The 14,851-nt window shown below is 50.9% G+C and overlaps 1 protein-coding gene across 1 annotated transcript; it reads right to left on the bottom strand.

Annotated features, from left to right (window-relative positions):
- Positions 1–301: 301 nt before the first annotated feature.
- On the bottom strand, positions 302–14,539 carry DUSP4 (dual specificity phosphatase 4). Its single transcript, XM_045019286.1, has 4 exons — positions 14,113–14,539; positions 4,065–4,201; positions 3,154–3,373; positions 302–2,655 (listed from the first exon to the last, which is right to left on the bottom strand). Exons 1-4 carry the CDS (start codon positions 14,537–14,539, stop codon positions 2,270–2,272), a joined length of 1,170 nt encoding a protein of 389 aa, XP_044875221.1. The 3' UTR covers positions 302–2,269.
- Between the last annotated feature and the right edge of the window lie 312 nt (positions 14,540–14,851).

The following is a 14,851-nucleotide window of genomic DNA, read 5'->3' as shown; positions in this document are numbered from 1 at the left end:
GAGATAGTGTTTTGGCAAAACACTAAATGCTTCCTTCTGCCACAAGCAGCCCCCTACAGTGCAGAACAGCCAGCTTGTCCAGCAGTGCTTAGGTCTGGGAACTGATGGGTCTCAGCTGTGCAACTGTTCTGGAGAGACAGTTTCAAACAGAACTAAGGGTACATCCATACTACCCGGGGGGGTAGCAATCGCCTTCTTGGAGTTCGATATATCGCGTCTCATCTAGACACGATATATCGAACTCCGAACGCGCTCCCGTTGACTCCGGAACTGAGTCGACGGGGGAGCTGCGGACTTTGATCCCGTGCCGTGAGGACAGGTAAGTAGTTCTAACTAAGGTAGTTCAACTTCAGCTACGCTATTCGCGTGGCTGAAGTCGCATACCTTAGTTCGACCTCCCCCCGCAGTGTAGACCAGGCCTAAGGCACAAATCCCATGGAGAAATAAACACTGCCAGGAAGGCAAGGGAAGGTTTGTGCCCAAGTGGCCAGAATTGTCCCGCATCCCAGCCACAGCAGAGGAAATACCTCCATTAGCTGCTGCTTTGTTTTTTATTTCAATCTGTTGGGCTGGAAAATTGGGCTTGCTGCCATGGACCCCAGGGTTGTCTCTACACCACTCAAACCCTGACTTGTGGTAGGGAGGCTCAGAGCTCCCAGGGTTCAGAGCCCAGGCTCCAGCCCAAGCCAGAATGTCTACACAGCTGTTCATTTCCCCCCCCCCCCCCTGCCCAAGCCCAACTCAGCTGACCTGAGTTCTGAGATTCGCTGCTGCAGGGTTCCTGGGGTTTTTTGGGCAGTGTAGATGTACCTTGTTAGCCCCAGATCTCAATGAAGTACATGGGAGTTATGCCAAGGGGACCGGGATCTGCATGCAGCTGGAGTGATGCTAGGGACACTGACAAGGGGACAAAAAGCTAATAACCACCTAACCAGCAAATGCAGGCTCAGGCAGGATAGAGTCTTAGTAGAGCTGGATTCATTACTGGTTGGAGCAGGGCATTGTAGACTCATGGCTTTAAAGGGTGGGTGCCCACTGACGGACACCATCCACACCCACCTGCACTGTACATTCAGAGGGGGAAAGGCCTGCTGAATCTACAGGTAGGACAGAGATTCTTCCCTCCTGGAGAAAGAACGCTGCTCAAGTGGATAAAAAGGCTATGCTGAATTGGGGAATAACATTTTTGAACCAGTCAGAGCAGCACCCTACTGTCACTGATGCTTATGAATTACTGATCACCAGAGCATGCCCTGGTCACAAGCTTCCCAGCATGGCCCTGTTACCTTATATCCTCAGAGGATGGAGCCCAAGAAAGCATCCAGGAGCCTTGGCCCAGAGTCACCATCAGCTCATGCCAAGATGCACACAGTGTTCCAGCTGAGTGTGATGAGTGCAACGCATGTGTACAAGCATTGGCCAAGAAAAGAAACCACCCCTTTCCTGATGCAAGATACAAGCAGGGCTAGGAAGGAGACAGGATACTACCCCTATGAGCTACCCATGATGCACAGAGAGTGTTCCTTGGATGGAAGAGTCCATGGCGCAGTGACTGAGTGATCTGAACTCGTGTTCAGCCTGGAAATGCACATGTTAATCCCTGTCCCCTGACAGGAGAATGGTACAGTAGCCCCATGCTTGTCCTTGCAGGCGTGGGATAAGATCATTTGTTCTCTAGCTGCTTTGAGACCTGCATGCTGTTGTGCTCATAGTTAAAACATAAAGAGGTTATAGAATCATCACTGACAACATAAATGTTGCATTTCAATACTCAGAGGAAAGCACTGCAATAAATCTCATGGTCTCAAACTTTGAGTTTAGCAAGTCCATGTTTTAAAACCAGAAGTCTCCTGCCCATGTTAAAAATATTTCTGCTGGGTGTTTGTTTTTGGGGGTGGAATTAAAGAACTGTTAGGGGAAAAAAAATAAAAAAACAGGCACTTTGGGAAATTGTAATTTTCTCCCCCAAAACGAAACTGGTCAGACAGGTTGTCAGGATTTGTGGAATTCACAACTTCAAGCCTTACTGCTAAAAAAAAAAAAAAAAAAAAAAAGTTATGAGGTAAGAAGTTTCTCTGTGAAAAGAAGGACCCCTACAGGCAGCCTGAAGCCAGCGGCAGACCAGCCCTTATTGCTCAGTGTGAAGGTGAGAGTGGCGGGGCTGGCCAGAGATGCCGTCAGTTCTTGCAGTCTCGTGGCTGGCGGCGGCTGGGAGGGCAGCATCCCTCCTGCTGAAGGCACTGCCCGGTGCCTTGGCTAGTGCCAGGCGCTAACAGCTGGGTGAGGTGGTGATGGGGCTGTGCAGGTAGGGCAGGCTGCTGGGGGTCGTGTGCATGCCCACGGAGACCGGAAAGCTGAACACGAACTGGGAGGTCGGCGTGGAGGAGGCCTTGCCCCGTTCTCTCAGCGCTCCTGAGGGGCTGGCAGCCTCAGCAGCACAGGAGGTCGCCAGTACTTGGGACTCAAACTGCAGCAGCTGACCCATGAAACTGAAGTTAGGGGAGATGATGCTCCTGCGCTGTTTGACAAACTCAAAGGCCTCCTCGAGCTTCACGCGCTTCTTCATCATCAGGTAGGCCAAGCAGATGGTGGCAGAGCGGGAGATGCCAGCCTGGCAGTGCACCAGCACCCGGCCATGGCAGTCCTTCACCAAGTCTGGGAAGCAGAAGGGAGGGGGGGTGTGACTAGCTCATCCCGCTCACATGGGCAGCTCGAGAGCACCCCCTGCTGACGAGGGGCCACTGGCACCATAGACAGGAGCTGTCAACACAACAGGCCACAGGAAATGGGGCATCTGTAGGGAACAGCCGCCACAGCCCTGAAGTCCGGGTGTTAAGCTCCAGACAACAGCTTGCCAATAGGCACCACTGTCCGAGCAGCCACGGCACCCCTGCCTTCCACTGGGGCAGCGGCACTCGCCCCTCTGGACAGCAGGCCCCCAAAGTGAGTGGGTGCTTTAGGGAGCCTTTCCAAACCATTGTCCAACCGACAGTGGGGCCTGCCCCACTGCTGGGCCACAGGACGGTTTACACAGGGCACGGGCCCTGGGCAAATGTACACTTCTCCTGGCCCAGAGGGGAGTAAGCCAGCCCTCCCGCAACCTCCTCCACCGCCACCACCCAGCTCCCAGGCTTAGCCGCAGAGCACACATACCGATATACTCTATTGCTTCCATGAACCAGGAGCTGATGTCAGCCTTGTGGTTATCCTCCACTGGGATGCACTTGTACTGATAGTGTCCTTCAAAGTGATTGGGACAGTCCGACGAGACGTTCAAGAGGGCTGTGATGCCCAGTGTGTCCAGCATGTCCCTCCGGGCCGCATGATACGCGCTGCCAAGGTAGAGGAAGGGAAGGATTTCGACTGGGCCTCCCTGTTTCCAGAGAGAGCAACACAAAGATCACTGTCAGAGGGGAACATCATGGGCAGAAGGGGAAGGAGGGTGGGAGCAGCTACCAGCAAAACCTGCATTTTCAAGAGTGACGCAGGATTCGGGGTCATCTGTTTGAGTGGCCTACACGGGGCCCTTTGAAGGGGTCTGGTTCCCAGGGTCTCATGCCAGGCCACTAAGAACAGAGACATGCAAAATCACTCTGCTTCTGGAAATGCAGGCTCTGGCACCCAGTGGACAAATAAAACCCTCCAGCTCCGGTGTGAATCCCAAGCATCTCCACTGAAGCCAGAGTCACTCTTGGTTCAGGCCCATGTAGCAGAGCAGACTGCACACAGCCATGACGGACTAGTCTCCAGAGCAGCACCTTGTCAAATGGGTTACCTGTTGGAATGGATTATTTCCTCCCAGGAGCCCAGACACCACGGGGGACACCCTCTGGAAGAGCAAAACTGTGTCCCTGCACACAGCATGACCCTGCATGCACTGTACATGTGAGGCCATGCCATGGGGCTCACCAGTGAGGAGCCAGGAGATGGTGGTTCGGGCTCTTTTGTAGAGACTCCCGCCCCTGACGCTCAGGGTGGTATAAATTTCATGGCATGTGGGAAAACCCTGTACCAAGGTCAGTGCGCGTGGTGCTCCAAGCAGAGCTGAAGGCCAGGGAAGCTACCTGATCATGCAGGGGGGGCCCACAGGAGCTGCACCCCAGTTCGATGGGCTCCATGCTGCTCGGTGGAGAAATGCTGCTCAGGGGTTTTGTTTTTGCACAGAATTCTGGGTACTCTGAATAAAACCTCTCGTAGCCTCCTGCAATTAAAGAGACAGGCATGAAGGGTCACCCTGGAACAGTGATTTCATTAGACAAATCTGTCTGCAGGAGGCAGCCTGCATCCCCTACCAACCTACAGATCTTAAGGGCTGACAGACTGCAGAGACCTGGCAGAGCTGCTGCAAAGCAGCTCTACATTTGCCACTAGATGACACTACTGCAAGGAAACTGCTGCAGGGGACGACATCAGTCATTTCTCGTCTTCATCTCTCAGTACCTGGCTCTCGGGGCAACGCTACCAGTGCGCAGGGAGGGGAGGGGTCGCCTAGGACTGCTAGGCTACCTGAGGAACCGTGCCCTCTGGAGCACATGGCATGTCACCTTAAGGAGCCATGCTGAGCTACTGAGCCCACAAGGGGCTATGCTCTGCCCCTCCTCTGGGCTCCCCAGGAGGCATCAGCAGCTCCAGGAAAACCAGTGACAGACAAGGGCATTGAGGCAGCTCAGCACTTCCCAGGATTGGGCCCTTGGCTCCCAAAGTCCCTGCCCAGGGCTAGCTTTTCCCCAGCCCCAGGTGGACCTTCTGACCAGCAGACACAGCATCTCACTTGAAATCCTGCAACCGGGGGCGGGGAGGTGAGCACTATGTCATATTGTATATATATAAATATATATATAAATAAGAGAGAGAGGGGTGTGTGTGTGTGTGTGTGTGCGCGCGCACCCATCACCCAGCAGTCCCTCATCCCAGCAAGGAGAGACCCTCTAGTTCCTTCCTGTCTGTCACACAACATACCTCCTGCCCACACTGAAGCTACAAAATAACTGCCAGGCTGGCAAAATCCAACCCCTTGTCAGCATTTCTGTAACTCAAGTAAACAGAAGCGCCATCCTGGTACCCACACTGGGCTCAGACCATGTCCTCATGGGGGCAGGGGGGAATCAGCCCCTTTCCCGCCACCACTGCAAGCCCCCAGTGCACAGAGGGAAGTTGCCATTTACACTGGTTGAGTGCTGTCCCATCCCCGCCCCGCAGGGGCAGAGATCATCGGTCTTCTCCTGGTCTCCTTGCACCAGTGGTGGTGATCAGGGCAATCCCCAGCACAGAATCAGTCTTGGATTATTCCATTTTGTGGGTGGCAGCACCATGGCAAGCCAACGCTTACTGCTCCCACTGAGGTCAGTGGGGGTAGCTTCCATTGAAGTCAGTGGCATAGGCTGGGGCTCGATGTGAGTGTGGGTACAGGCACTCAAAGGGCAACCTTCCCAGGGACTCACCAGACTGCCCTTGCCATGCACGCAGCATGAGACGACGATATGTCCAGTAGCCTTGCCGCAGGAAGGGCCCCAGTCTGCTCTTACATACCAGAGCGTCCCTGCAGCTGAGCTGTGTCCAAGGCACAGCTGGGCACAAACTCATTTATGATCCAGCCTTAGTCCAGGGTCGGATTTGCAGACCCTGCCAATGCCATCATTCACCCCCTCTGCACAAGCCTGGCCTCCAGTATCTGCCCCCTCGCCAACACAAAAATCCCACATGGGGCACAATTCTCATCTGATCCCCATGGCTCCACTGCACTCCACATGGTTACAGCAGCGTAACACCAGGGAGGGACCAGAACCAGATGTCAACCAACCTTGTGTCACCACCTCTGTTCTGAAGGGATGGTTTCTGTGGGACTGCAATTTACACTGCAGAAGTTCTGCACCAGTGGAGCATGACCCCAACCCTTCCAAGGGGTATCACCAGCAGACACCCCTCCAACTGTGTTTGGAAGAGAGTCACAACGCTGGGGCTGTGAGGTCCGTGTGGGGCTGAGAATCTCTGGTATAGGGCTTTAGTAGCTGACTGTGGCCACGGCCGTAGCCTGTCTAACCCTCCCCACCAGTTGGCAGACTCAGTGCTCATTTATCAGTTGTCTCTTACTCACTCATACTGGGGCAGTGCCCAGAGACCCCAGCAGTGCTAGGTACTGTACATACACGTAAATACAGCCCCTGCCTCATCAAGCTGACAAATCCAGATTTCACATCTCATTTATAATTTCATTTTGCTTAAAGAAATTTGCCCAAATGCACGTATAGCTCTGGGAAGTGGTTAGGAGCAAACTAGCACCTTCACTCTCTCAGGGCTGCTAGAATCTTTCCCCAGGTTGCTGTGTCTTCAGGCTGAAAAATCCTGTTGATCAGCTAAGTATCTTTTAGCTTGGAAGGGGACGGGGAAGCAAGGTTTTGTCAGAGTAGATAATAGGAGAATGTCCTGCCATCCTTATCTGCTCGATCTCCCAAAAGAAAGAATGACCTTGTGAAGGCAACTGTTCTGAGTTGTTTATACCAAGGGGGAAAAAAAGACAATTTTGAAGGGCAAAAACCATAACAACATCTTCAAAGGCACCATACTCCAGAGACTGAAAGCCAGCTGGACACAGTGCTGGAGTAAAACAGTTGAGTGCTAGCTCAAGTGATAATGGTTAGTGCCAGCTTTCAAAATTAAACTGGTGGGGCCATGACTGGGTAGCTTCTGTGTCACTGTCTAAAGGAGGTGACATTTGCAATGTCTGAGACTTCTCTTTCAAGCTACATTGGCCTGCTGCTCTATCTTCCCATTTACACTTTTCACTCTAGTTCCATCCTCTTGGAAATGGGACCACATTGGAGTTAAGGTTTTTATCTTGGACTTGGGGTGGAAAGTACAAAACCAAATGAACTCACAAGCCTGTGCTTGGCACCAGATCTAACAAGAGTTATATCAATGACTCGGGGGAGGGCAGGGGGGAAAAAATCAGACTGTTTACTTTGCATCTCATGCAATAATTTACACTTGTGTGAAGCAACTGTGAAATTCCCCTGGTGTAGTCACGTACACCTATGCAAGTTAGGTTTGTTACCAGATCAGGATGGTTTTACATGGTGGGGGGGGGAGGGGGGAGAGGGGGGGAAATCAGATGCTTATTGTCAATAAGCTCTGGATCTATGCTGCTCTACCCCAGCACAAGTCTTGTTCTTACTCTTTCCCCACACTACAGTCCTCTCTGCTCAAAAGAGCTTTTTAAAATTAATTCTTGGCCCAGTTCCCCCATGCTTTGCAGTCTATGGAATCAGACAATGCTTATCCCTGTGAGTAAGGGTTTGCTGTATCACACTTACACATATTAAAAACCCCACACAAACAGATCTGATGATGCTGTGAAACAGCTTGTTGGTTTTCATAATTGTTCATGTGATATTCAATCACAGATGGCTTCATATTTTCCTACCATCAGACAAAACAGAGCTGGCTCTCTAGTGCAGGGAATCTCAAATGTCATCTGTTTACCTCCAGGGATAGTTCTCTTTTAAACACTAGTGATCTTTGAGTCCTGTAAACGTTGATCTCTTTAAAAATCCATATTGTGCATGTAATTAAGCTGTTTTATCATCACTGCAGGAGTTCAGCCCTACCAGGGCTAGGTCTACACTACGCACCTTTTAGTGACATAGCGGTGCCACTAAAAGGTGTGCTGTGTAGCTCCTCTTTGTCGGCAGGAGAGCTCTCCCTCCTCCCCCAATGAGTGGCATTAGGAGCCATCTCCTGCCCACAAAGCACTGTTCACACCAGCACTTTTCGTTGGTAAAACTTTTGTCCCTCAGGGTGGGTGTTTTTTTCCACATCCCTGAACGACGAAAGTCCAGTGTAGACAAAGCCTAAGGCCTATGCTTTCTAGGCTAGCTGCTGAAATCTTAATCCACAGATGTGTATCATCCCAGCCAGACTACTGCAGCTCTGGGTTTGCAGGTCTTCCAATTACTGTTCCTTGGTGGCAACTTCTATAAAACCCAGCAGACCGATTACTGGGCTACATTTCTCCTAATATGGGGCAGTATGTTGGAAGCACATTCACTGAACTACAGCAAAAGGTAGATTCCAGGTATGCTTCATTATCAGCTCTTTTAGGCCTCTAAAGAGAGCACATCAAATTCTCATGTACCCTTATTTTTGTAGATTTCAGGCTCTGCATTTTTCCTCACTGCCTTTGAGGTGCGACTCTGTAGCATAACCAGCAGCAAAAAAGAATTGCAATAAGATGGAAGAGCACCCACTGTCCAACACCCACCGCACAAACAGGTGAGCTGACAGCCTCTGCATTCATAGAAACACTCATGCTTTGGAAGGAAGAATAGAAACGGGTAGTACGACAATTCACTGTGAGCTGGTGGGGGTGTTAAGTGACACTTCTCTTTACAACTGCTAGACTCCCACATGAGATTACCATTTTGCCAGAATTCTGGTTTCTCTTCTTTGATACCTATAAACAGTTTTCATGTTTTAAGTCTTTAGGGCTTGGATCTTGAAGTCATCACACTCAGGGGAAACTCCCCCAGACACTGCTGCGATGCGTGTCTCAGAGGACAGAGCTGAACTGCAGCATCAGGCCACAGGTTGTCCTCCACAGTCAGCTTCCAGATGGCACCTCTGTCTTCCATACATAGGAACTGATGACGAGGGGTGAAATCCTGGCCCCACTGCAATCAAAGGGTGTTTTGCCATTGACTGCAATGGGGCCAGGATTTAGTCTCAGATTCAGGTTTCATTGAGGCTGCAGTGACTAACAGCGATGAAATACTCACAATCTGGCCCTAGAGACAGGTTAGCTGTGAGCAATGCTTCTTGGCGGTGCAATTCTTTATGTATTCAATGCCCAATCAAGGTTGGGATTTAGATCTAGTTTGACTGCACTGGTAAAAATGGAACTGGAAATTTGCATTGACTGTGCACCTAGTGGGGAACAGGCTCAGTTTCAGCCAAGCACTCACACGGGGTCTATTGAATTCATCCCTGTTCACCCCCTAGTGAAGTCAACGGGACTGTTCTGCAGGATCAAGGCCAGAGAAAGGATACATCTCCTTCACAATTTGCTGCCTGATTTAAACATCTGATGCTAACATTTCACTCCATCCTGAGGCTCTGCTGCTTGTATTATTGAATGATGCTTCCCTAACCCTTTTTCTCGATAGGCAGCCTCTGTATTAAGACACTGCACTCCGTGACAGCCGGAACCCCAAGGCGGGATGACTCTGTATTACTGTAAGATTGTTCTACAAGAATGTCATAGCTGTGATTACAGCAGCTGTAGGATGTGGGCAGGCAGGATGGTCTATAGAAGAAAGCTCTCCTTCCTTAGAGGTTTTTAAGGTCAGGCTTGACAAAGCCCTGGCTGGGATGATTTAGTTGGTGTTGGTCCTGCTTTGAGCAGGGGGTTGGACTAGATACCTCCTGAGGTCCCTTCCAACCCTGAGATTCTATGAAAGATCTGTGGAGCTGCAGGTTCTTGGGTCTTAATTGGGATTTAGCCACTGCTTCACTAGGTGTTTGGAAAGACATTATAATCTCCTTGTGCAGCTGGGTTAACTGGAGTGCAACTGCTTTAAAGAATGGTTTTACTATAAAGCAGGTATTACACATCAACTCAAATGACTCCAATTATATAACAGTAGCCCAGGCACAATATTTAAAACGACAGATTAAAGTGAATTTAACATAACAGATTTGGGGTCTGATATCGCTCCCATTGACTTCATTAGGAGCAGGTTTACCCCCACACCCGTGTCTTAAATGCCATACAAACACCCTTAGGTGTAATAGGTCTTTCTTGGGAAAAAGGGTTGAGAAAGGAGCATAAACACTGCCAAATTAGGTGTAAAAATGTAATAAGAAAAGCCAAAGAGGAGTTTGAAGAACAGCTAGCCAAAAACTCAAAAGAACATCAGAAGCAGGAAGCCTGCTAAACAACCAGTGGGGCACCTGGATGACTGAGATACGAAAGGAGCACTTAAAGATGATAACGTCATTGCAGAGAAACTAAATGAATTCTTTGCTTCAGTCTTCATGGCTGAGGATTTTTTATTTTTTTTCTTCTCATGGCTAAGGATGTTAGGGAGATTCCCAAACCTAAGCTGTCCTTTGTAGGTGACAAATCTGAGGAATGTCTCAGACTGTAGTGTCATTAGAGGAGGTTTTGGAATTAATTGATAAACTCAACAGTAACAAGTCACCGGGACCAGATGGCATTCACCCAAGCGTTCTGAAAGAACTCAAATGTGAAAATGCACCACTATTAACTCTGGTTTGTAACCTGTCCTTTAAATCAGCTTAGATAGCCAACGTAACACCAATACTTAAAAAGGGCTCTAGAGGTGATCCCAGCAATTACAGACCAGTAAGTCTAATGTCAGTGCCGGGCAAATTAGTTGAAACGAGTAAAGAACAAAATTGTCAGACACATAGAAGAACAAAATGTTGGGCAAAAGTCAAAAAGTTTCTGTAAATGGAAATCATGTCTTATTAATCTATTGGAGATCTTTCAAGGGGTCAACAAACATGTGGACAAGGGGATCCAGTGGACATAGTGTACTTGGATTTCCAGAAAGCCTTTGACAAGGTCCCTCACCAAAGGTTCTTACGTAAATTAAGTTGTCATGGGATAAGAAGGAAGATCCTTTCGTGGACTGAGAACTGGTTAAAACACAGGGAACAAAGGTTAGGAAGAAATGGTAAATTCTCAGAATGGAGAGGGGTAACTAGTGGTGTTCCCCAAGGGCCAGTCCTAGAATCAATTCTATTCAACTTATTCATAAATGATCTGGAGAAAGGGGTAAAAAGTGAGGTGGCAAAGTTTGCAGATGATACTAAACTGCCCAAGATAGTTAAGACCAAAGCAGACTGTGAAGATCTTCAAAAAGATCTCACAAAACTAAGTGACTGGGCAACAAAATTGCAAACGAAATTTAAAGTGGATAAATGTAAAGTAATAACCCCAACTATATATACACACACAATATGATGGGGGCTAATTTAGCTACAACAGATCAGGAAAGAGATCTTGGAGTCATTGTGGATAGTTCTCTGAAGTCATCCACGCAATGTGCAGCGGCAGTCAAAAAAGCAAACAGGATATTAGGAATCATGAAAAAAAGGGGATAGAGAATAAGACTGAGAATCTCTTATTGCCCTTATATAAATCCATGGTACACCCACATCATGATTACCCCATAGAGATGTGGTCTCCTCATCTCAAAAAAATATATACTGGCATTAGAAAAGGTTCAGAAAATGATTACGGGTTTGGAATGGGTCCCATATGAGGAGAGATTAAAGAGGCTAGGACTTTTCAGCTTGGAAAAGAGGAGACTAAGAGGGGATATGATAGAGGTATACAAAATCATGAGTGATGTGGAGTAAGTGAATAAGAAAAAGTTATTTACTTGTTCCCATAATATAAGAACTAGGGGCCACCAAATGGAATTAATGGGCAGCAGGTTTAAAACAAATAAAAGGAAGCTCTTCATACAGCGCAGTGTCAACCTGTGGAACTCCTTGCCTGAGGAGGTTGTGAAGGCTAGGACTATAACAGGGTTTAAAAGAGAACTGGATAAATTCATGGTGGTTAAGTCCATTAGTGGCTATTAGCCAGGATGGGTAAGGAATGGTGTCCCTAGCCTCTGTTTGGAGATGGATGGCAGGAGAGAGATCACTTGATCATTGCCTGTTAGGTTCACTCTCTCTGGGGCACCTGGCATTGGCCACTGTTGGTAGACAGGATACTGGGCTGGATGGACCTTTGGTCTGACCCAGTGCGGCCTTTCTTATGTTAGGTTCTTATGACTTTACGTATAATCTGAGACTGGAGAACCAAAGGGTCAGTTTTACAGGAAGGAATAATTCATATTCAAAAACAAGTTGAAAGAAACCAAGTCAGGTCCAACTTTTTTTTTTTACATGTAAAAGTTAAGCTAGTCAGTGATTGTATTGAAACAAACTAGTATTTTCAGTTTGCAAAGAGACCAAACACATTTATACTAGGTTCCATTGCTATGCAAGTGTTTATTCTTAGAACAGCTCCTGCTGTTTTAACTGTACCTACTACAATGTAAATGTCAAATATTATGTTTAAACCAATCTGTTAATGGACTCACCATCATCTAATGGCACACAGATCACTGTAAGTAAAAACCAACAAATTAAAACTGGTTAGCTGTAAGACAAAAATGTAATTCCACTGGGGTCTCACATTACCCAAACAAAACACAGAAGTACAAGAAAAAATTCTTGAAAAGGGTCTGTCATTACTGTCAGTCTGCTTTTAAAATAGTGACTATTGGAGGTAGACTGTTTATTAAAAACACCAGCAGCAGATATGACCCAGTTCCAGAGGTTTCTTTCTATTACAATGAACCACACTTCAGACTTTTTGCTACAGCAAAATCAACCTTTAGCAAACCAGCCATACCAGCATCCCAATGCGAACAAGTTTTTTTTTTAAGTTTAATTTGATTCAAATTAGTTCCATCTACCCAATCTAAAGATCTGCATAGTTCTGTCATTGATATCAGTGGGAAATGGATTTGTAATCTGCTTTAAAGTTGGACACAGCTGAAGAACACCAGGAAAACAGAATATATTCTAATTATTGAGCTTGGTCAAGAACAAAATTCCTTGTTCTTTTAAAAAAACGGAACAAAAACAACAAAACCCCATGCATGTGGATCCCACCTTAAAATGTATGCTTTGCCTTTAAGAGACCCTTTGGATCTCAATGCTATACTTTGAAAAATAATGTAATTGTTCAGTTAAAAGTCATGACACGGAGAATTGACTAATTATATAGCCTTTTTCTTATCCACAAACCCAGTTAGTTAGCAAAATCAGCACAGACCCAGTCCGACACAGGGAATGACTGCAAGACTCGGGGGAGGGCAGGATGGGACATACAGGAAGGGGCACCAGAACCCTTCAAGAAGGGGATTTTTTTAAAAGTACATTATGGCTTTATCCTAAAAACACTATAGAACGCAGATCATTGAGAAAATGAAATCCTCCTTGTGCACAGATAATTTTCTTCTGTCTTTTGATTGCCACATTATTCCAGGCAGTTACTAACATAAAAAGGTTTTTATACAGAAACAAAGCAGAGTTCCCGTCAAGAAAGCACAGTCCATCTGCCACACCAGGATTGCACACAGAAGCGAATCTCGATGTCATTGTTGTAACAAACACCCAGCTCAGGTGGTGCCTCCTGCCCGCCCAGGTGAAGTGTTAATGGGGGAGGGGGGGAAGAGGAATCCGGACAAACTGACCCGAAACACAACCCTGCAGCTCGCCGCCCTGGCGGTGCAGGCGAAGGTCCCCGGTAGCATCTCCCCAGCCGCTGACCAGTCAAACGGGCAGGAAGCTGCAGCGCACAATGAACCCGCCGCTGTGGGGGCCGCACCGCCAGCCGCAGGCGCGCGGCCCAGGCAGCCCCCGGCTGACAAGGGGGCGGGGAGCGGGAGCCCCCCCCGAGCCGGAGGCTGCCTGGGAGCGCGGCAGAGGGACCGGGACGGGCCGGGGAAGGGAAGGGAGGGTCCGCCCCCGCCCCGCGCTACACCCGGAGCAGCCGCCGGCTCCCAGCGCCGCCCCTCTGCCCCCGGCCGCACCCCGCGGCGCCGGCTCTGGCCGAGCGACCCGCACACGCCGCTGCGCTAGGAAATGGCGCAGGGCGCGCGGCACCGGGGGGGGGGGGGGCGCGCGGCACCGGGGGGAGGGGCGCGCGGCACCGGGGGGAGGGGCGCGCGGCACCGGGGGGAGGGGGGCCGAGTCCAGCCGCGCAGGCCGCCCCCCCCGCAAGCCAGGTCAGACACCCCCCCCCATGACAAAGTCACAGAGCAACGGCGGCTACTCTGCCCCCCCACCACAGGGGGCCCTGCCCGCCCGCCCTGCAGCCTGCCGCCCCCCGCCTGCATCCTTCGTGGGGCGCACGCAACCCTCTGGCAGCCTCGGAATTCATGCACAGAGCCCCCCCCCCAGAGCCCCCCCAGGCACGATCCCCCCGGCACGCCGCCCCCCCCCGGGCACAGAGCCCCCCCAGGCACGATCGCCCCGGCGAGCCCGCCCCGGCCCAGAGCCCGCCTCCCGCCCCCGGCCCGCGCGCACCTTTGAGCAGGCGGATGTCGGCGCGCGCCGTGTCGCGGCGCAGCGCCCGCGCCACCAGCCGGACGGTGCTGTCCTGCCGCAGGCTCTCGGCGCGGGCGCTGCGCTCGTCGTACAGCACCACGGCGGGGCAGAGGCCGGCGCGCAGGCGGGCGCGCAGCTCGGCCCCGGCCCCGGCCGGCAGGACCTGCTCCAGGCTGACGGCGCCCTTGGCGCGGCGCCGCACGATGCTGTGGCAGCGCACGCTGAGCGCGCCGCGGATGTGCCCGGCGCTGTGCGCCAGGAAGGGCCGGCAGTCCAGCAGCAGCGGCGGCGGCGCCGCCGGGCAGCGCCCCGGGTCCGAGCCCGGCTCCGGCTCCGAGCCCGGCTCGCGGCGCAGCAGCAGCAGCCGCCGCAGCGCGCTGCCCTCCAGCTCGCGCAGCTCCCCCATGGCGGGCGGGCGGCGCAGCCCGGCCCGGCCCGGCCCTTTACAGCGCCCGGCCCCGCCCGCGCCACGTCACCGCCCGCCTCCATTCACCACCGCCGGCGAGGCGGAGCGCGGGGGCGCGGCTCCGGCTGCTGGATGAGGGCTCCGGGCGGGGCTCCGCTGCTCCGCCGGGGTCTGCGCTCAGCGCACACAGCTAGCGCGGAGAGACCTGCGCAGGGGTAGCTCGGTGCTTTGAGCATCGGCCTGCTAAACCCGGGGTTGGGAGCGCAGTCCTTGAGCGGGCCCCTAGGGCTCTGGGGCAAAATCAGTACTTGG

The sequence above is a fragment of the Mauremys mutica genome, chromosome 5 (genome assembly GCF_020497125.1).
Source record: "Mauremys mutica isolate MM-2020 ecotype Southern chromosome 5, ASM2049712v1, whole genome shotgun sequence".
NCBI classification, from domain to species: domain Eukaryota; kingdom Metazoa; phylum Chordata; order Testudines; family Geoemydidae; genus Mauremys; species Mauremys mutica.
The sequence above is the reverse complement of the archived record's forward strand: the minus strand, read 5'-3'. Positions and strand labels throughout refer to the sequence as shown.